Source organism: Diabrotica virgifera, chromosome 6 (genome assembly GCF_917563875.1).
Source record: "Diabrotica virgifera virgifera chromosome 6, PGI_DIABVI_V3a".
In the NCBI taxonomy this organism is placed as follows: Eukaryota; Metazoa; Arthropoda; class Insecta; order Coleoptera; family Chrysomelidae; genus Diabrotica; species Diabrotica virgifera.
Genome location: NC_065448.1, coordinates 225,679,200 through 225,700,306, shown reverse-complemented (window position 1 = coordinate 225,700,306; position 21,107 = coordinate 225,679,200). Strand labels below are relative to the sequence as shown.

The 21,107-nt window shown below is 33.4% G+C and overlaps 1 protein-coding gene and 1 long non-coding RNA gene across 6 annotated transcripts in view; both read right to left on the bottom strand.

Moving 5' to 3' along the window:
- LOC126887293 (uncharacterized) overlaps positions 1-21,107 on the bottom strand; it is a 138,704-nt gene that overhangs the window by 11,902 nt on the left and 105,695 nt on the right. For 2 of the 5 annotated variants that reach the window (XM_050654702.1, XM_050654704.1), the window contains 4 exons: positions 19,237-19,560; positions 15,834-16,160; positions 12,185-12,283; positions 3,882-4,064 (listed from right to left, as the gene is read on the bottom strand). In XM_050654702.1, coding sequence (XP_050510659.1) covers positions 3,882-4,064; positions 12,185-12,283; positions 15,834-16,160; positions 19,237-19,560 — 933 coding nt within the window. The remainder of the gene's footprint in view (positions 1-3,881; positions 4,065-12,184; positions 12,284-15,833; positions 16,161-19,236; positions 19,561-21,107) is intronic. The other 3 variants (XM_050654705.1, XM_050654706.1, XM_050654703.1) reach the window with 2 other exon arrangements.
- On the bottom strand, positions 8,385-12,151 carry LOC126887294 (uncharacterized). The gene is made up of 3 exons (XR_007699010.1): positions 10,414-12,151; positions 9,621-9,778; positions 8,385-8,678 (listed from the first exon to the last, which is right to left on the bottom strand). It is a non-coding gene; the product is annotated as an uncharacterized LOC126887294 (long non-coding RNA).

Genomic DNA, 21,107 nt, shown 5'->3' with positions numbered 1-21,107 from the left:
TCCAAGAACATTCAAAACCCATCTCTTTAAATTAATGATGACATTTTCAAGTAGAATGACATTCTAGTAATGTTTACATATCCATACCAGTGTGAATTTTACTACACGTAATTTGCCGTGTAGACAGAAAAAGTAGGGATACACGTAAAATATTTGCGAATTATGTACCCATAGCCTTAATAATGTAAGTTAGCGGTATTTTTAGTCATTGGCCTTATTCATACTTCTTTATTTATGTACTAGTAATAGATTCCAGAAGTATGACTGGCTTCGAATGATTAGATTTTAAAAAAACTGGAGTTAAAAGCGAATAACGAATTTTTATAGTTTGGTAAAAATGTCATTTCCTTCAGAATAGAAAGGTTACCATCAGAGATACGAAAAAATGTTTAAATATGAAATTGTAGGTTATTTAATTCCCAAGAACTTGGATTAAAAAACATTTTTCTACGGCAAAAATTGAGTGAATCGTAAATGAGTATAATATCGAAAAACATTGATTTTTCGATATAAAACTAACACTTTCGATAGCGAATAAATCGAAAAATATGAGGCGCTCCGTGGACAAACGGCGAATACGCCAAATGGGCATTTTGAGAAAAACGCGATTAAAGTTGAAAAAGTGTTTTTAATTCAATAAGGGCGAATATACACGTCATCAAAATTTTGTAATGCGGTTAGGTAAAAACTATTTTTTTTATAAAAAGTTTTGCTTGTTAAGCAAATAAGATCACCCCATCTAAACCAAAATTATAGTTCAGGATATTGAAAAAAGTTTTATTCAAAGGATATGATATGAAAAACATTTTTTAATTAAAAATTGTTCTGTTTAAGATAAATCAAAAACTAAAAAAACACCAAACAATAAATTATTAATTCAAGCAAAAATCCATAACATCATCCTGACTTTCTCCAGTTAGCGTTGCCAAATTGGTTTGTGATTCTTGGAGAGAGATCAGCTCATCAAAGAAACTCCTATGATGAAGCGGTATGTATGGAAGAAGTGACTTGATGTCTTTTATTTTTTCCTCTGAAAGTTTTATAGGCTGTTGGTATTTAGGAGACAAAACTGCGGCAGATAAATCAAACAAATGGCGTTGATATTCTCCTACTTTTCCTTTCTGCAAAACAACTTGTTCGGACAAAACATTTTGGTACGTTGGTTGTATGGAAAACCCTTGTTTGAACAACTTGGAGTAAAGAAATACTTTACCATCTTTAAAACTAGCAGTTGATTTTCTTTTTGTAATTAACTTCTGAAGAGCAGTGAAATCAAAAAACATTGATGATGTCATTTTTACTACTTTGAATGGTCTGACCTTCCTTGATGAACGAATTAAGTCAATATAGTGGTCTTCAGAATAAACATCAATATTTCGAAGCCTTAACTCAATGTGACCAAAATCCCTGTCACAAGGTAAATATGAATGTCCAGGAATCATAAAGTAATGTTCTATGAAATCAAATTTTAATTCATGAATTTTTTTCAAACAAGCTAAAACAATGTTCATATTTTTGTTCTGGCCCCCACAATTGTCACTAAATAGCACAACTTTTTTGACTTGATGATCCATAGAATCAAAGTAATGGGACAAGCAGCTTGCTATTTCACATGAACCACGACCTCCAGTACTTTCATTCCACATGTACATAACACATTTTCCAGATTTAACATCATGGACTGTAAAATTGTAGGTCCAAAGCTTCCTTTTGTAATACTGTACAGATGTCGTCAGTTTAGGGGTAGGGAGAGTTTGCTGCAGATCTATACAAATTGCTGAAACTGAGTCTTCATTATTACTTTTATAACTTTTAAGTATTTTTGAACTGCTTTGGCTCGTCTTAAATGAAGTTCCTTGGCAACTTGCAATTGGTTACGTTGTAAATCATCACAATTTGAAAGTTCCATATCTGTTTTGTCACAAAAATTACAAGTATCCGACTTAGGAGGGTTGAAACCAATATTGAATTTTTTATTAAATGTGTCACGATAGAACCGTGAGCTGACAGGGTCAATTAAAGGGTGATTTTCTGTCATCCACTCACAGTACAGGTCATACAACTTGTTTATGTTTAAGTCTGTGGAAAGGTACTTTCGGTAAGGGCTTTTTGCTCTGCTGTAATGGCTTGAACATTTGGGTAAACTATTTACATGTAACATTACAGTTTCTTTCATTTCTACACTTACTTTGTTAACTGGATTTTTATTTCCTCTTCTGTCCAATTCTACAGTGCCACTTGTGGATACTTTATTCAAAACAGTTCGAACCCTCTTTTCAGTGACACCATGAATCGCATAGAATGCTTTTCTGCAGACTTTAAATTCATTGCTTTCAAAAAGTACACTGTACTCAATACTACGTAACTTTCGACTAGGTCGATTTTTAATGCGACAACGGTTGACAGAAACAGATTTCACTCTTTTAGATAAGTAAGCGTTTTGTAGGTTATACTCAGATAATTCCCAAAAGTTTTTAAAAATTATACTAATTTTCTCCAAACCTACTTTCTCAAAACATCCACAGGAACAGGGACTTCCCACAGTCCGCTTAGGCACAAGTTTTCTGTTTTTAATGGTGCTGTATTCTTCACCTGAGTTTCTTTGAACTTTATTCACATTCTTTTGCCACGTGTCTTCAGTTTTCGACCTTTTTCTAGTGTAGCCTTTGTTTTGGTCTTCTGTAAACTCGCTTTCTGACATTGTAGCAGTAAAATTTTAACTTTATTAGTAAAGTAACTCAAACTATTCAAACTAATCAAAATAAAAACTACGTGTTTTGACAAGCAAAACGACACTGTAGCTTAAAACGGTAAAAATAAGACGGAAATCACGGAAATTTTATTCAGAAATTTGGCAAGACAGAAGTGGGAGGGCTAGCTGTGTACCGACGTAGCGGTGGCGTATTCGCCGTTGTTCCACGGAACATTTACCATACTTTTTAAGATTCATACAGTTTGCTTCCGTTAAGTCAACCTATTATAGTTCTGAATAGAAAGGACGAATAAACCATGTTATGGTGGTACATTGTTCGAATAATGATCAGGCTATCCATTGCATTAAAAAAAAAACTGTAACTGGCGTATTCGCCCTTTTTCCTCGGAGCGCCTCATATTAAATTTATCAAAAAATGTATAGAAGATTTTTTGCTTCAAATGAAAGTTTTTATCAATTTTGCGGTCAAAATATAATAAAAAAGTTCTACCCTCAAGATGGGTGGCAACAACCCCCATGGTAAAAGCGCCTTTCGGAGTCATATAGGTTTTGATCCTTGGACTATCCAGTACTTATTCTTAAATTTTCAAGCAAATCGATACATTCTGTAAAAATTGAAGAGCTTCGTGAAGAGCTTCGGTTCCTGGACTATTAGACTGAAGAAAAAGTTTCTTTTAAATGATATATTTGAAATTAAAAATCAGACTAAATTTTCTCCTTTTTTCACCTCTGTGACTTATTAAAATAAACATTATAGAAGTTCTTAGGGACTCTCGACCCTCGATAATACTGTAATAATTCATTCTGCGTTTAAATTTCTCAAAAATACTTATTAGTTTTCTCAGGATTCTAAAAAAATGAATGCATGTAATAATAATTCGACCGAAATTTAGCGCCTACGCTCTTAAATTGGATTAATGTGTTATACATTTTTGTAATCAGTATTTCAAAATCTTTTAAATGAGGTGTCACATGATGTACTTTCCCATTTAAAAAAATTAAAGTTATGCCTGTAACCTGAAGAGGGATCGCGTAAAGTTCGAAACATTGATGCTATAATATACCATGATTATTTTAAAAATCGACCTATCCGAGCGTTTTGCTTATGTGCTAAAAATAAATAAGTTAATAAGGGGGTAACACTTATTCCAGCGCACTGTATAATTACCTTCAAAAACTCCTCCAACTCCATTCTCAAAGTACATTAAAACGGGATAATCAGTAGCGCCATACTGCTCCGCTATCCTCAGATCCTGAGTCTTGACGAACTTTATACCATGTCGTTCACAATCGTCATCAATATTCTCCAATTCCTCCAAAATCTTGAAGCATTGTTCGCAGTCGTCGCTGTCTAAGAATTATACACAGATTAGTGGTTTTTATGGTACATAATGACAAACACAAATATGTACAACAAAAATTATACTATATACAAAATAAAAAATGTTGTCGTTGAACTAATCGTTATAAAAGAAGGGTCACAGTCAAAGGGATAAAAGATATTAACATAAGTTTTTTACAACCAAAACAATGCAACAAATATCTAAAAACGAAGAGTTATGAGTACGTTATAATTGAACTAAACAGAGAGAGTCTGTAATTTGGAATAAATTCAATATCTCAAATACTAATTGTTTTTTTGAAAAATGCTCAAACCGGTCGATTAGTATTCCAAATTGTCCTTTTTGACATACAATAATAATGTATACAGGGTGTCCCAATTTAGAGATATGACGTCATCGTTGGCTTTCTTAAATGGCAACACTGTCATTTTGATAGCTATTTTGATAGGGTGTGTAAAGTTATACACAACTGCAAAATTTCAAATTTTTATTCCCTACCATTTACAAGATAATAAAAAAAAACAAAGTTATGAAAAACAAGTACATAATCAAATAATAACTGAATTTAATTAATTCAATTAAGCAAATACTCATAATGTTGCCCTCAATTATTGTCAAATAGTCAATGGGCAACGTTATGAGCATTTGCTTATTTGAAATAATTAAATTCAATTGTTATTTGATTACATACTTGTTTTTCATAACTTTGTTATTTTTTATTATCTTGTAAATGGTAGGGAATAAAAATTTGAAATTTTGCAGTTGTGTATAACTTTACACACCCTATCAAAATAGCTATCAAAATGACAGCGTTGCCATTTAAGAAAATCAACGATGACGTCATATCTCTAAATTGGGACACCCTGTATACATTATTATTGTATGTCAAAAATGACAATTTGAAATACTAATCGACGGGTCTGGGCATTTTTCAAAAAAACAATAAGGATTATAATTATTGAATTTATTCCAAATTATAGACATAACTTTGTTATTTTCTATTATCTTGTAAATGGAAGAGAATAAAAATTTGATATTTTGCAGTTGTGTATAACTTTACACACCCTATCAAAATAGCTATCAAAATGACAGTGTTGCCATTTAAGAAAATCAACGATGACGTCATATCTCTAAATTGGGACACCCTGTTTACATTATTATTGTATGCCAAAAAGGACAATTTGAAATACTAATCGACGGGTCTGAGCATTTTTCAAAAAAAAAACAATTAGTATTTGAGATATGGAATTTATTCCAAATTACAGACTCTCTCTGAATATAAAACCTTCGTCTTCCTAGTCGGTCGTCCGATTCGTACATCATTTTTTTATTGTTTGTTTACTGTGCAATGAGTCAAAAAAAAAACAGACCATAAACACATTTGTTGAAATTTACAATGGCGCGAAGAGAAATATTTCAATAAATATTTACTGTACATGAGTATTACAATTACGTTTACAATTAGTGTTTCTTAACTTAAGAATGGTAAATCTAATGGAAATTTTTGCTTAAGGCGTCTAATTTATTGACTATTGTCCAATAAATTTAGCGCTAACACATTTGAGTGGTTTTCTAGTCGCTGTAAATATTTATCACTGTGTAACACTATCACTTCACTCACAGTTGGCACTTGAAGCTCTTGTAGGATGTCTTTGTTGCTTACAAACCACGGCGCATCAGTTATTGCTCGTAACACCTTGTTTTGAAACCGGTCCATGATTGCTGGATTGGATTTTGAAGCAGTGCCCTACAACTGTATTCCGTAAGTCCAAATTGGTTTGAGTATGGCATTGTATATAGTAATTTATTTCTCAACGACAACTGGGATTTTCTTCCGAGCAACCAATAGTATTTTCTATATATGGTATCAAGATGTTTTCTTTTTTTCCACATATAGTTTTCCAAGTGAGTCTCTTGTCCATATGTAGGCTTAAGTACTTTACAGTATCTACCGATGGAAGGGGAGCATTGTTGAGTGATATTTGAGGAGAATCGCTATGACATTTAGTGAATACAATGTGGTTTGATTTGGATTTGTTAAGTTTTATCTTCCATTTCTTAGTCCACTTCTGGACTTTATTTAGGTTTTCTTGGAGTTGGTCTGCTGCAACAACGGGATCTGAATGTACCGCCATTATTGCGGTATTGTCTGCAAATGTGGCTGTATGTACTTTATTGTCCGTAGGCAAATCGGAGGTAAATAGTAGATACATAATCGACTCCAGAACGCTACCTTGAGGAACGCCTGCATTTATGAGATGTAGACCGGCTATCTCTTTCTTTTAGGTATGAGTATAGTATGTCATACATGCTCTGGTGTAGGTCCCTTTTTAGTTTATATAGTAGTCCCTGATGCCACACCTTGTCAAAAGCTTGACTCACATCGATGACTGCAGTTGAGCAATATTGCTTACTTTCAAAAGAGTCTTGCATTAATTCTACCAGTCGATGGATCTGTTCAATTGTTGAATGTTTGACTCTAAATCCAAATTGGTGTATCGGTAGAAGTTCTTTTTCTGCAATAATTTTCATTAATCTCTTAGCTAGTAATTTTTCCATAATTTTCGACATGACAGGCAGTAGACTTATTGGTCGGTATGAAGTTGTTTCGTGTTGAGTTTATCAGGTTTAGGGATTAGTATTATTTGCGCTACCTTCCATTGCGCAGGAAAATATTTGAGTATTATGAGGCGGTGGCGTTAGTAATGCAGGTTAGCATTACTAGTATTACAAGTATTCCTTTTCGCGGTAGTTCTTTCATAATTTTTCCAGTGATTAGGTCATGTCCTGGAGCTTTTTTAGTTGGAGTCCTGGAGTTCTGGAGTCTAGCTCTGTTTTTATAATGCACCGTATCTCATTTTGTGTAATATGTTTGCTCATCTGCTGCTCATTTGCTCATCTGCTGGTATTTATCAAGCCTTATCTTTGTATACATGGTGATGTAGCTTTTCCATATTACTGCATTACTTTGGTTGATTTGTGATCTTAGATATATGGGATACCCTTCACAGGGACTACCTGAAAGAAAAGAAGGAGACAAACCTCCTAGGAGTCAGTTATTGCCAATACCGATTTATTTTTCAATCGTACAGGTCCAGGTTACTACAAACTCAAAAAGTGCTAATACGTAGTTTCTCTAATTTACAGTAACAATTTCTATATTTAAATATTTGTTGCTTTGTTGTACTAAATATAGTCCAAATAGGTAAGAAAACTAAATTAATGTAGAGAGTTTGTCATAAAAATGATTTAACTTCGTGCGAGTCCTACATCGGTTACAAGTGAAGGTTTAATATCAACATGCGACGGATAATTTGACAAGTCATTTCGTTCTTTTTTTAACTACAAATATCTTCACTATAAATTACTTTCACACAATTCAGTGTAAATGTCACGATAAACAAGCAAAGTTTCAAATATTGTTTACATTCCTTGCCCCCTTATTTGTTTCACCTAGCAGGCAACCCGCAGATTATACTTTAAAAAATCGGCTTCACTTAATTTATATACAAGGTTTAAGGTTAATATTATTATATCTATGAGTAGGAAACATAGATAAAGAATAATATATACTAGTAGAAAAATATTATATGTACATTTGAGAGTTAACTTACGTGGCCTCTTAGGTATGTATCAGCCACTTTTGGCGGTGAAAATTCTGGATTTTGCTTTCGAAACTTAGATTACTATATTATTATATTCGTAGATATTTAAAAAAAAGTACAAAATCACTTGTCAATTAGGTACACAGAGTAGCTAAATATGTACATTTGAGCAGGTCATACAAAATCAATATAATCCCTAATAACACAAAACATTCCATGAATGTTCCTAGAATGTACACACAGGACATTGAAAACATTCCTGGAATGTCCCCAAATGCACACGAATGTCCCTGGAAAGTACCAGGAAAGTGCTGTGTCAGCATTTTAAATATTCTTAGAATGTTCTGTTGGAACATTCCATGAATGTCTACGAATGTTCTTTGGACATTCACAGTCTATTTTTTAGACTGAATGTCTTGTTGGAACATTCCATGAATGTTCTTTGGACATTCACAGTATATTTTTAGACTGAATGTCTTGTTAGAACATTCCATGAATGTCTACGAACGTTCTTTGAACATTCACAGTATATTTTTTAGACATTCACTGAAATATATCGTCAGTAATGTGACAATACCTCCTATATGTTTTTTCATGAGGTTTGCAGGAGACGAAAAACATTTTTTAAGGTCACTTTCTGGTTTCGTACGTATTCTGACTTTTTTTGTAGTAAATAGATAGTTGAATTTACTGCAAAACAAGTCAAAAAATATATGAACACAGGAGGTGGCTGAAACAAGTTTTTAGTCTATCTTACAAATCTCTTGAAAAAAACAGATAGGAGGTACTGTCACATCACTGACGATATATGGCCATACCAAATAATACATCCTTGATAAATATAAACATTTTTATTGCAAAAAATCTTTACATACATTTTTTAATGTAATTTGCTGACATTCCTAAATATTATAAAAAAATGTGTCACATTTGCTTTGTAAACCTTTCTTTTGCTTTTCGTAGCCACATATTCCGTTTCCTTTCTGGTTTTTTGTAGACCACTTCTCTCAGCTGATTCTAAAAGAAAATAAAATAAAAGGTAATTTTTCTATCCTTTACAATTAACAATCAGAAGAAATATTATTTACAGGTAATAATATGCATAAATAATAATAATAAAAAAATAAATATTAAATAATATTTAAATAAATAATAAATAATATTTAATAAATAAAATAATAATAATGAACATTTTGTATTTTGACAACGACATCCGATGTGGAAGTAGAAACCTTAATAAAATTATTTTTTCAAGTAAATTGTGGCTTATTTCCCCATTAGAATAATTAATTACAAAAAAGCCACAAAGAAATAGATTTTTCACAAACAAATAAGTATTTAGTATTCATTATATTTATTGTTTTTATTATTTACTTTAATGTCCCACTGGTACATTATTTGACAAATAATGACATTTCGAAGTCTGTTAAGTACGATATAACGCCCTTGGGCATTAAATTTAAATAACGACTTAGATACTGTCAAGTTGACAAATATCAACCTAAGTAAAACTATGGTTACCACAATTACGTTACTACTGTTACTGGTAAATGTACTTATTTAAAAACTAATCAATTCAAAATTCATTCAAATTTTTCGCATATAAAGAATAATTTAGTCGGGCATTAAACGTTGAAGGCACCACAGGTATTATAATAATAACGCTTTCGGTCAACGTATATCCCTATAATACCCTTGGTACCTTAATAACTGTAACATAAGATTATACCTTAATTCTTGTTTTCGATTTCTGATGTTTTTATTTATTTACATTGAATATTAATCTGTTTTGTTGTATAATCTACTTCGCAATAATTATGTGATATATTTGACTTAAAATGAATTCAAAAATTTTTTGTAGTTGGGCAACAATGTCAACTTAGATCTCCGATGTAGATAATGAATTACAACAGTATCTATATTGTACGGACTGTATTATTAATTAGGTTATGCATATACCTGTGTGACATAAGCTATTGGAACAGCACAGTCTCTCAAACGAACAGATGAAAGTGAAGTTCTGTCAATATCCTTTTCTAAAAAGTGTTTTGAACATACTCCTCTATTAACAAATCTGATCTATACTTCATGTCTTCTTCGCAGGATCTTCTGGAAAGCTAAAAATACAAAATATATGCATTACTAAGCATTATTAACAAATTTTAGTTTTAAATAAAAAATATGATTAATGAACTCACAAAATTATTATAAAACAGCTTAGAAATTGTTTATTAGTATAGTCGGTTCACCAAACTCAGACACAACTGGCTAGTGATTTTAGTAGGTAATTTTTTTTGTTTTTGGCCAATTTTGCCAAAATTACAGTAATTAGTACTGAGACTGAGTTTAGCAAATCGACTATAATATTCTGTGTATTCATTAGTTGGTACTGCATATTATAGTGTGTGGTCTACCATCCTATTTATAAACGCATACACTAGCAAAAACGCAAAAAGAATTATTTTAGTTTTACAAATCCTTTTGTTATTACCTATCTCTATTTACTATTTTAGTTAGGAATAAGCGAAGTTTGTGGCTTATTCACAATTATTATTAAAATAATAAATGGATATGACCAATTATTAACTTATAAAATAAAATAATAATTCTTCTGATTTATGCCTTTTATTCACTTTGTTATATCTACGTTACTTAAAAGATTTTTTATGAATAGTATTATTAGGGTATTAATAGTATTAATTTATTTTCTGAAATACAGGGCATGCTTTCGTTTACATATTTGCATACTAACCTTTTAATAGGGCTTTTCATTCACAGTCATTTGTTTTGAGCTTCTGTCATAATTGAAACGTTATTCCTGCAGATTTTTTTATCTACATTTGTTTCTGCTACTCCAACTGCGTTAAAAACAGGACACCATTTTATGCACTATGTTAATAATACTATTAAAGCTATTATAAAAGTATCCGAATTAAAAAAATATTCTTAAAAAGCACAAATAATACAAACAACTAAAAACAATCCACGGCAAGGCAAGGTCGCCAAGATGAAGATGCCAAGATGGCCGAAGCGAGGTCGTTGGTTGGTCGTTTTTAGTCACGTGATGCCCTCTCAAGCGCCATGCACAAAAATATATGCACGGCGAATTTGAAAATGAACGCAAAAGAAATAAATATAAATGCCTCTCTTGGGTTTTGCATAAGTTATAAGTATTTTTTTTATGAACAAAATCGCATTCCAAATTGAATATTCGCGAACAATAATTTTTATTACATTTGTATGTTTATAATCTTGGGAAACTCTTTAAATTTGACATATTATTGCACTGTAGGCCTAAAATGTCACTTAGTTTGTCTGGTATGTTATAAGTAATGTTGTATCTCTTACACGTATGTATTATTTCGCAACTTAAAATATAGGAACATTGGTAGTATGTTCACAGAATGTCTTATGGTAACATTCCAGGAATAATTTAAACAGATGTTCACCGAATGTTCCCTAAATGTCCAGGACATTCAAATATTGATAGAACTTTGGTAGTACATTCCTGGAATGTTGTGTGTTGTTAGGGATGTACATTATAATGGACAAAAATACTCAATAGTTTTTTAAATGTAGAAATAACTTTAAAAAAATACTCTGGAATCTGAAGTTGCTCATTTGAAGGAGCAACTGTTGAGCAAATAATGTAACCGAAGAAGTAAGTATCTAGATGAACACGTTTAAAGAGGAAGAAGATCAATTTTACTATCCTGGAAAGCCTTAACAAAAAGAGTCAAGGGAAAGATAATGACTTGAAAGTCCTACGGAAATGGCTTAAAAATGGAATAAGACCGATTTAGCACGAACTAACCGAATATAGTTAAACTATACTGGGCGTATTGAAATGGAGCTTCGCAGGACACAATGCCCTACTGAAGGATAAAAGATGGAATCACGAAATACAACAATGGAGACCGTGGTTAGGAAGAAGAAGCAGAGGAAGGCCACACATGAGATGGGCTGATGACATAAAGAAGTTTGGAAGACACAACTGGAAGCAAGTGGCGCAAAATAGAAAATACTGGATTGAATTGGGGGAGGCCTAGGTCCAAAGTTGGATTACTGAAGGCTGAAGATGAAGAATACTGGGGGGCGTACTGGTCTCACTGGGAATCTCTGTATCTTTCCAATGATCTGTTATATCGAAAGTGGAAAAGTCTCGATGGAGTGCGTACTATTCAATAACTGGTACTTCCAAAATCACACATCAAACAGCCCTTCTGGAAGACATTTTTGAGTTGGAACTCTGGACAGGAAGACTAGCCAGAATTCGAGATAGATTTGAATGTTTTAAAATGGCTTGAAGTTTCACTTCTTCCCAATCAAGAAGCGACTACTATAGTAGAAGCACGTCGTGTCAAGACCTGGAGTTCCTTTAGAGTTACATTTTAGAGTTATATTCAATTTTAGGTAATCACATGATTGTTTTTATATATACATTGTTTATAGATAACTTGCTACATATTTGCCACATATTTAAAGCAGCTACTCTGTTTACTAAACTACAGGGAGAGTAATACCATCATCATTACGCTCGGCTTGATCTTCAGAAACATTTTTCTTCTTCTTGGTTCGCTGGGCTGCCGCTTCACCGCATATATCGCACAAAGTCTTGTTCCCTGTGTATACAATATTACTTTTACAAAAGATGTTAGTAATCACTCAAAACATATTTTGCGATTAGATACTGATATATAAAGAACATGTGATGGCCAGAAGCGTTAAATTCAAATTTGGAAGTATGAGAAGGTAGTTTATGCATTATAATATTACGAATTTTGCATATACAGAAATCTCATAATCTCATATATTGTTTTTATTGCCGATTACTACAAATAAAACATTAATAAACATTTCTAAATAAAATCCACAAGGAAAAGAAAAGGTTTTCCTGTAGTTGGCTGTATACCATCAATCACAAAATTGGAAAGAAATCCTTTGTAAAAGGTATAAAATTTTTTTATTAAAAATCCCTTAAAAGGGCTACATCACAACAAAACGTTTTCGATTTTTATAAAAAATCATCATCAGTGTTCGATAAACTGGATGCTAGCTGAGCCACAAAAGAAAAATATCTGGGTAAAAACCCTTTACATATAATATAGATGCCTTAAAAGTGCATACTTCGATAAAAAGGCCTGTGATGGTCACATGGCAAACAGGATAATGCCCTAAGGTAAGGTATACAGGTTTCCCAACACGTGGGATCCAAATTGAGTTGATCACATTTCAATGACTTAATGGCAACTGACTGAATAGACCCAGCGTAGAGCTAAGTCAGATCTTCCTTCATATTTACTATTTATAGTCTAAGAGCTGGGAGCGGATTTTGTGCGTGATAAGTAATATGGAAAAACTATAAGAGGATATGTTGAATTAGTTGTGTACATGACTTTCACCAACGGCCGGAAACCAGAGTGGGTGCCGAGGGTAGTTATAAGGGGTAAAATTCGAGGTTTTATTATTTTTTTTGTGACGCTCATGATCGAGATAGTGCACCAAAATTTGGGAATAAGTAGGTCATGACGTACCTAAGTAAAATCTCTAGGGGCGCAACGCTGCGTGGCCGAGAAAGGGGTGGGGGTAGGGGTGAATATAAAAAATATAAGGGGTTTTTGCGACGTTCGTAATTGAGATAGTGCACCAAAATTTGGATATAAGTAGACCATGACATAAATAAGTAAAATCCCCAGAGCCGGAAACCAGAGTGGGGAGGAAGGTAGTTATAAGGGGTCAAAGTCCCGTTTTTATTATTTTCTTTGTCACGCTCATGATCGAGATAGTGCACCAAAATTTGGGAATAAGTAGATCATGACGTAGCTAAGTAAAATCTCCAGGAGTGAAACGCTGCGTGGCAGACAAAGGGGAGGGGCAGGGGTGAATATAAACAAATGTAAGGGGTTTTTTGCGACGTTCGTAACTGAGATAGTGCACCAAAATTTGGGAATAAGTAGACCTTGACATAACTAAGTAAAATCCCCAGAGGCGGAAACCAGAGTGGCGAACGAGGGTAGTTATAAGGGGTAAAAGTCGCGGTTTTTATTATTTTTTTTGTGGCGCTAATGATGGAGATAGTGCACCAAAATTTGGGAGTAAGTAGGTCATGACGTAAATAAGTAAAATTATCAGGGGCGGAACGCTGCTTGGGGTACAAAAGAGGTAGTAGGCAGGGGCGAGTATAAAAATATATGGAGGTTTTTTTGCCGTTTGTGATCGAGATAGTGCACCAAAATTTGGGAATAAGTAGATAATGACATTAATAAATAAGATCTCCAAGGACGGAATGCTGCGTAAGGGACAAATGTTGTGCCGGGTCACAAAAAAAAATAATAATACACACTGCAACTTTGACCCCTTAAAACTACCCTCATTCCCAACTCTGGTTTCCGGCTTTGGGGATTTTACTTAGATAAGTCATGGTCTACTTATTCCCAAATATTGGTGCACTATCTCAATCTAGAACGTCGCAAAAAACCCCTTATATTTTTTTATATTCACACCTACCCTCACCCCGTTATCGGCCACGCAGCGTTCCACCTCTGAAGATTTTACTTAGTTACCTCATGACCTACTTATTCCCAAATTTTGGTGCACTATCGCGATCATGAGCGTCACAAAAAAAAATAATAAAAACCGCGGTGTTGACCCCTTATAACTACCCTCGTCCCCCACTCTGGTTTCCGGCTCTGGGGATTTTACTTAGTAATGTCATGGTCTACTTTTTCCCAAATTTTAGTCCACTATCTCAATCACGAACGTCGCAAAAAACCCTTTATATTTTTTATATTCACCCCTACCCCCACCCCTCTGTCGGCCACGCAGCGTTCCGCCCCTAGAGATTTTACTTAGTTACGTCATGTCCTACTTATTCCCAAATTTTGGTGCACTATCTCGATCATGAGCGTCACAAAAAAAAATAATAAAAACCGCGACTTTGACCCCTTATAACTACCCTCGGCCCCAACTCTGGTTTCCGGCCGTTGGTGAAAGTCATGTACACGACTAATTTAACATATCCCCGTATAGTTTTTCTATATTACTTATCACGCATAAAATCCGCTTCTATCTCTCCGACTATTATGCTAACAGTTTAGAGAAATATAAAGGTAAAACAGTAGTCTATTGGTGACTTTGACCCAGCCATGTATCTAACGATTTTTTGCATTTCATGGACCTCAATAGTGGGTTCGGTAAACTTTTTAAATTATTAACAGTTTAAGGCAAAAATGCACCATTTTAAGAAATTTCGTCTACACCAGTGGAAAGTATCATTTAATAAAATACGTTTAAATCTTTAAAATGGCGATTTGTGAATATTGATTTACTAATTTATTGCTTAGAAGACTATACAAACCTAAAAATCTTTAATTTTCAGTAAATGTTCATAACTCTTGTAAAAAAATAACCTGCAACTTTGATATTGCATGAAAATTTGGGTCTTATAGTGTTAAAAATGTGTTTAAAATTTCAGAGTCATTTATCAATTACCTAGTTTAAAAGTTATAAACAACTTTTGTTGCAATAAAATAAGGCAAAATAAATTAATTTTCGGTAATTCTGCGGGTAGCATAAGCTCGCAATAATCTGTCCAAACAATTTAAAAACAGTTAGAAAAACCATCTCCCACTTGCCAAACTTTTCCCTTTATTCAAAATATCGATAATAAAAAATAAAATACGAACTTTAAACTCGAGCTATAAAATATCCCCGGTTCTTGTTGATGAATATTGATGTCTCTTTTTATGGCGTTTATATGCACTATTTGCTCACATTACGAATATTGAGTTTGTTATTAAATTTAACGTTAAATTAACCTTGCTAATTGTTTAAACAATTTTTGGAAAAAAATACTTTATTCTTAGGACGATTTCTGATGAAAAAACAGAAGAATAGATCATTTTTAGTTTTTACAACCAATTTTTTATTTTTAAATTTAGCAAATAAAATATCTTCGAGAGACCGAGCTTTATTTTGCTAATTTATCTGGTATATTTATGTTATCATCTAAGAACTAACATAATACTTCCCATAAACATCTTCCAAATCTGTATAAAACAATTTTCAGTTAAAATTTAAACATTTTTAGATATCGTTAAGCCATTTGATTAATATTCAAATAGATGCAAATTATGATGATAGTTTATAGATACTTTCTCAACATATACTTACAAAAATAAATCGCCAGGGCTTCTTCATTATCAATCAACAACAGCAGTTCACTCCCATCGTAGGCCTCAATAACATCCCCAGAGGGATCCTTCTGCGTCAACAGCCACTGCAAGATCTGCTGCTCGTCAAACAAATCGCCAGCGTATATCACCGGTTCCTTAGAGCCTAATTTGAAGAACAGAATGGCTGGAAGGGCAAAAACGCCTAGCTCTTTAGCCATGTGCTTGTCTTCTATTTTGACGAAGTTGATGCCTGCGCTGTCTGCTTCGTCGTCGATGTGCTCGACTTCTGTTAGGACTCTGGGGCATTGTTTGCAGTCGCTGCTGTCTAAAACATTTAACTTAAAGAAATTATTGGTTTCAACAGATTTAAGAGTATACAAATGTTAAGGGAAGGTAATTTTTTGAATTACAATACTGTTAAGAGAGTTCTAAGTGCCAGCATTAAAATTGAGAGTTTCAGGAGCTTGTCATTGAAGTCGGTGGCTATATATACGGCACCATTTTTTTTTAGACAGGTCGAAAGTCCAACGGTCAGATGTCGCTACTTCTAGACATCCACCTGTGAGTCATAACTATAGGGACATAGAGTAAGGACAGGTTATTTGGACCAAAATATGGCTATTGGGCCAAATATGCCTTAATAAAATGTTGCTGAGAAAAAAGATACAGGGTGTTAAAGTTAGTTTTTGTTTTTCGTTTTTTGCTAATAGTTTCCCTGTATATTTATAAATTTCTATCAAAATTGGCACAGAGGCATAATCTTAGACAAGAAATAGTATTTTATCTACAATTTTACGTTTTGTCATAGAGGGCGCCACGTGGATCATTCCTGATGATCAAATTGAGTCTAAACTTTTTCTGATGAAACTTTTTAGTAATTTTTATTAGAAAATATGACGTAAACATCATTTTTACGTAAAATTGGTATTCTTGTTTAAACATGATAATTTCAACCGTTTTCGATAAAAACGCAATTGAAGATTTCAGGAACTCAGAAGGGGATATCAAATACCAAACTAATAAACAAAGTTTGAACTAACATAAGGTTTCCGTTTTGACGATAAATCAAAACTAAACACACTTTAACTTAAAAGCACTCACAAAAACTCAAACTAAATGTTCTACATGGTCTCCTCCGATTTCTATGCCTTTCTAATTCTTTTTATAAAGGATTTTCGGACGTTAAAAAAATATTATTCTGTCCCCTTATAAGATTAGCTGCATTTTGAATGTATCTCCAAAGTTCGTCTCGTGTATTAATTTCATTGGCATAAACTAAGGACTTCATATGTCCCCAAAAATAAAAATCTAGCGGTTTATACTCAGGACTTCTTGGTGGCCATTGAAAATTACTGCCTCTGCCAATCCATCGTTGAGGAAATACGTCATTAAGATGATTTCTAACAGCTAATGAAAAATGACTCTGAGCAGTTCGACTGCGTTTTTATCGAAAACGGTTGAAATTATCATGTTTAAACAAGAGTATCAATTTTACGTAAAAATGATGTTTACGTCATATTTTCTAATAAAAATTACTAAAAAGTTTCATCAGAAAAAGTTTAGACTCAATTTGATCATCAGGAATGATCCACGTGGCGCCCTCTATGACAAAACGTAAAATTGTAGATAAAATACTATTTCTTGTCTAAGATTATGCCTCTGTGCTAATTTTGATAGCAATTTATAAATATACAGGGAAACTATTAGCAAAAAACGAAAAACAAAAATTAACTTTAACACCCTGTATCTTTTTTCTCAGCAACATTTTATTAAGGCATATTTGGCCCAATTGCCATATTTTGGTCCAAATAACCTGTCCTTAGTCTATGTCCCTATAGTTATGACTCACCCTGTATACACAACTAACAGGCTTTCTCAGAAGATGCGCTCATTTTGGTAAAGGCCGTTCTTACCTTTCCTATGCGGCACTTTATTTCATGTACATTGCTCCACTGCTCATTTATAATAGTTCCCAGGTAGCAATACTGTTTTACGCGCTCTATCTGCGTTCCATTAAGCCAAGCGCCCACAGTCCCGCATCGTACGCAACGGATTTTAGTTTGCCTTACAATGATTGCCGATAATGCGATCCGTACGATGCGGATCAGTGGACGCGGTTACATACGTTTCTGTACAAGGCAAACTAAAATCCGTTGAGTACGATGCGTCCGATGCGTACGATGCGCGTCTGTGGACGCTTGCCTTTAATGTACAGATGAGCCCCGTTTATATTCTCCTTGCTGATATATATTCATTTGTTTCGTTTTTTGGGCATTAATGTTTAGTCCGTACTGTTGACTGTACTCGTTGATTATGTCCATTAGTCTCTGAAGTTCCTATAGACAGTTTAAGCTATCTGCTATCACCATGGTGTCGTCGGCATATCTAATATTGTTTACTCTTTCTCCATTTAGAAGGATACCTTCGTCTACTCCGTATAGAGCATCGTTAAAAATTCTCTCGGAGTACATATTAAATATCAACTGCGATAGGATACATCCCTGTCCTACTCCACGTAGTATTTTTATGTGATCTGTTTCTTCTACATTAATTTTCATATATGCGGTCTGATTCCAGTAGAGTTCTGAAATTATTCTGAGGTCTTTGTCAACCAAGTCTGCTTCTTTTAAAGTGTTAATCATCTTTTGGTGTTGAACTCTGTCAAATGCATTTTCATAGTCGATCAAGCACGCGTATACGTCGCAGTTAACGTCCCTGCATCTTTGAATCAGGATCTGTACTCCGAGAAGTGCTTCTCTTGTACCCACTGCATTAGTGAACCCGAACTGTCTGTCCGACATTTGTTCCTCGCACTTCTTATAAATTATTCCATGGTAAGAAACAGTTTCAACATATGGCTTATTAGGCTGATTGTCCGATATTCTTCGTACTTTTTAGCCCCCTTCAATAGAGTCAGTAACGGAAAATAACAGGCTTAAAATGTTTAAGACCAACACAGTGTGTTCAGAAAATTAAAATTTAAGAAACCGAGAATAAGGAAGAGAAAGATAAACATAAAATTGCAAAGATAGTTGAATACTTTTACAAAATCTTATGCAGGTTGCGAAGCCAGCCTGATTAACCAACAAAATTAAACGTCAAAAGAAAAGTAAAAGACGTAGGATCAGAAGTAAAATAGAAACAGATAAAATAGCTTAGCGTTAAAATATTATAGGTACTATCAAATCTGAAGGGATTCAAAATAAAAAGAGCTAAAAACTAAAGCTTCAGGACATGAAGGTATAATGGCCAAGCATTTAGAAACAAACATACAATAACAATCCCAATACAAACAGAGCTATTTAATAGTTATCTTTTTAATAGCAAAATCCGTAAAGATGGGAACGAGAGACTAGTAATATGTGATACTGTATATTATAAGAAAAAAATTACAAACTTACATAAAAATACCGCTACATAGTCGGATCTCTGTCTAATTTTATCGAACATCTTTCTGTTAACTCTCTCGATATGGTCAGTGAGTTCCATATTTTCAGGATCACTCAACCAATCCAGTATTTCTTCCTCGTCGTCGATATCACCATCATAATTGATTGGCTTACTTTTCCTGAAGTAAGTTATCCCTGGCGGGTCTCTAAAGCCATATTTTTTAGCCATAAGCCTGTCTTTCATTTTGACAATCTTTATGCCATATTCGGAAGCTTCGTCGTCGATAAGTTCAATGTGTCGTAGGATTCTAGGACTGTCTGGATCTTCTTCTTTGTCTGAAAGACAAATTTAAGATTAGTTGGAATCACACAAAAAGCATTTTTTAATAATTTAAATACAATACCGGGTGTCCACTTATATTTTCCCCCATTTTAACTGCCTATAACTTCTGAACGGCTCAAGATAGAAATATGCGGTTTTCGCTGAAATGTTTTATTTTAGTAAAAGTTTTGTCTGAATGGACTGACTTTTTTATATCGCTTTCAAATACGAAAAGAAAAATGGCAGATTTTTGAAAAAAACGTTGTTGACTTTTTTAATGGAACACCCAGTATATTTTTTTGTAAATTGAAAGAAAGGTCATTCACCTATCCAGCGATATAAAGTTTTTCAAAATCGGTTGTCAAATCACTAAGTAATTAATTTTTAAAATGAGAGGTGCAACGTGGATATCACATACCTAAATAACATAACTAAGCAAATTGATATTATGTTATATGATTTCCACATTGCATCTCTCATTTTAAAAATTAATTGCTTAGTCATTTGACCACCGATTTTAAAAAAATTTATATCGCTGGATAGGGAAATGACCGTTTTTTCAAGTTTTTAGGTAAATGACCATTTTTTTATGTCGCTTTTAAATAAAAAATGGCGGATTTTTGGACGTTGCTGACTTTTTTATTGAAACACCCAGTATATTTTTTTGTAGCTTGAAAAAACGGTCATTTACCTATCAAGCGATATTAAATTTTTTAAAATCGGTTGTCAAATGACTGAGCAAATAATTTTTAAAATGAAAGATGCAATGTGGAAATCACATAACATAATATCATTTTGCTTAGTTATGTTATTTAGGTATGTATCGCTGGATAGGTGAATGACCTTTCTGTCAATTTACAAAAAAATATACTGGGTGTTCCATTAAAAAAAAGTCAACAACGTTTTTTTCAAAAATCCGCCATTTTTCTTTTCGTATTTGAAAGCGATATAAAAAATTCAATCCATTCAGACAAAACTTTTACTAAAATAAAACATTTCATCGAAAACCGCATATTTCTATCTTGATCCGTTTAGAAGTTATAGGCAGTTAAAATGGGGGATAATATAAGTGGACACCCGGTATAAGGAAGACACAAAATTAAAACACAAAAGATAAGTCACTGAAGGGTAAAGAAGTTTTGAGACTGCGTCTCCGGGCCAGTAACTCTTTTTGGGAGTTTACGTTGATATGAAGTCAATCTACTTAAAATTTTAATATTCCGTAGAATTTTCAGCAACCATGTAATCTAATAACAGTTTAATAATATAAAATAAATATACAAACAAACATAAATTTGGGAGTGGGAGATGTACTTATTGGGAGCAATTGTGGAGCCAATATTAACATATGGATCATAATGCTGTCAGATAACTAGTCCATTGAAATGTTACATTTAGGGTTTCATTTCTTAGAGGAGTCAATTTTATTTGTTTAATGTGTAGGGGGGTTCAGTAGAAGCTTAAGTTCAAGTTTTTGAGGTCGCCGTCCTTGACCCCCGGCCGCCATCTTGGAAAAAGTGGTGCAAAGGGATTTCGCGCTGTATCTCGTAAACTAGCAACC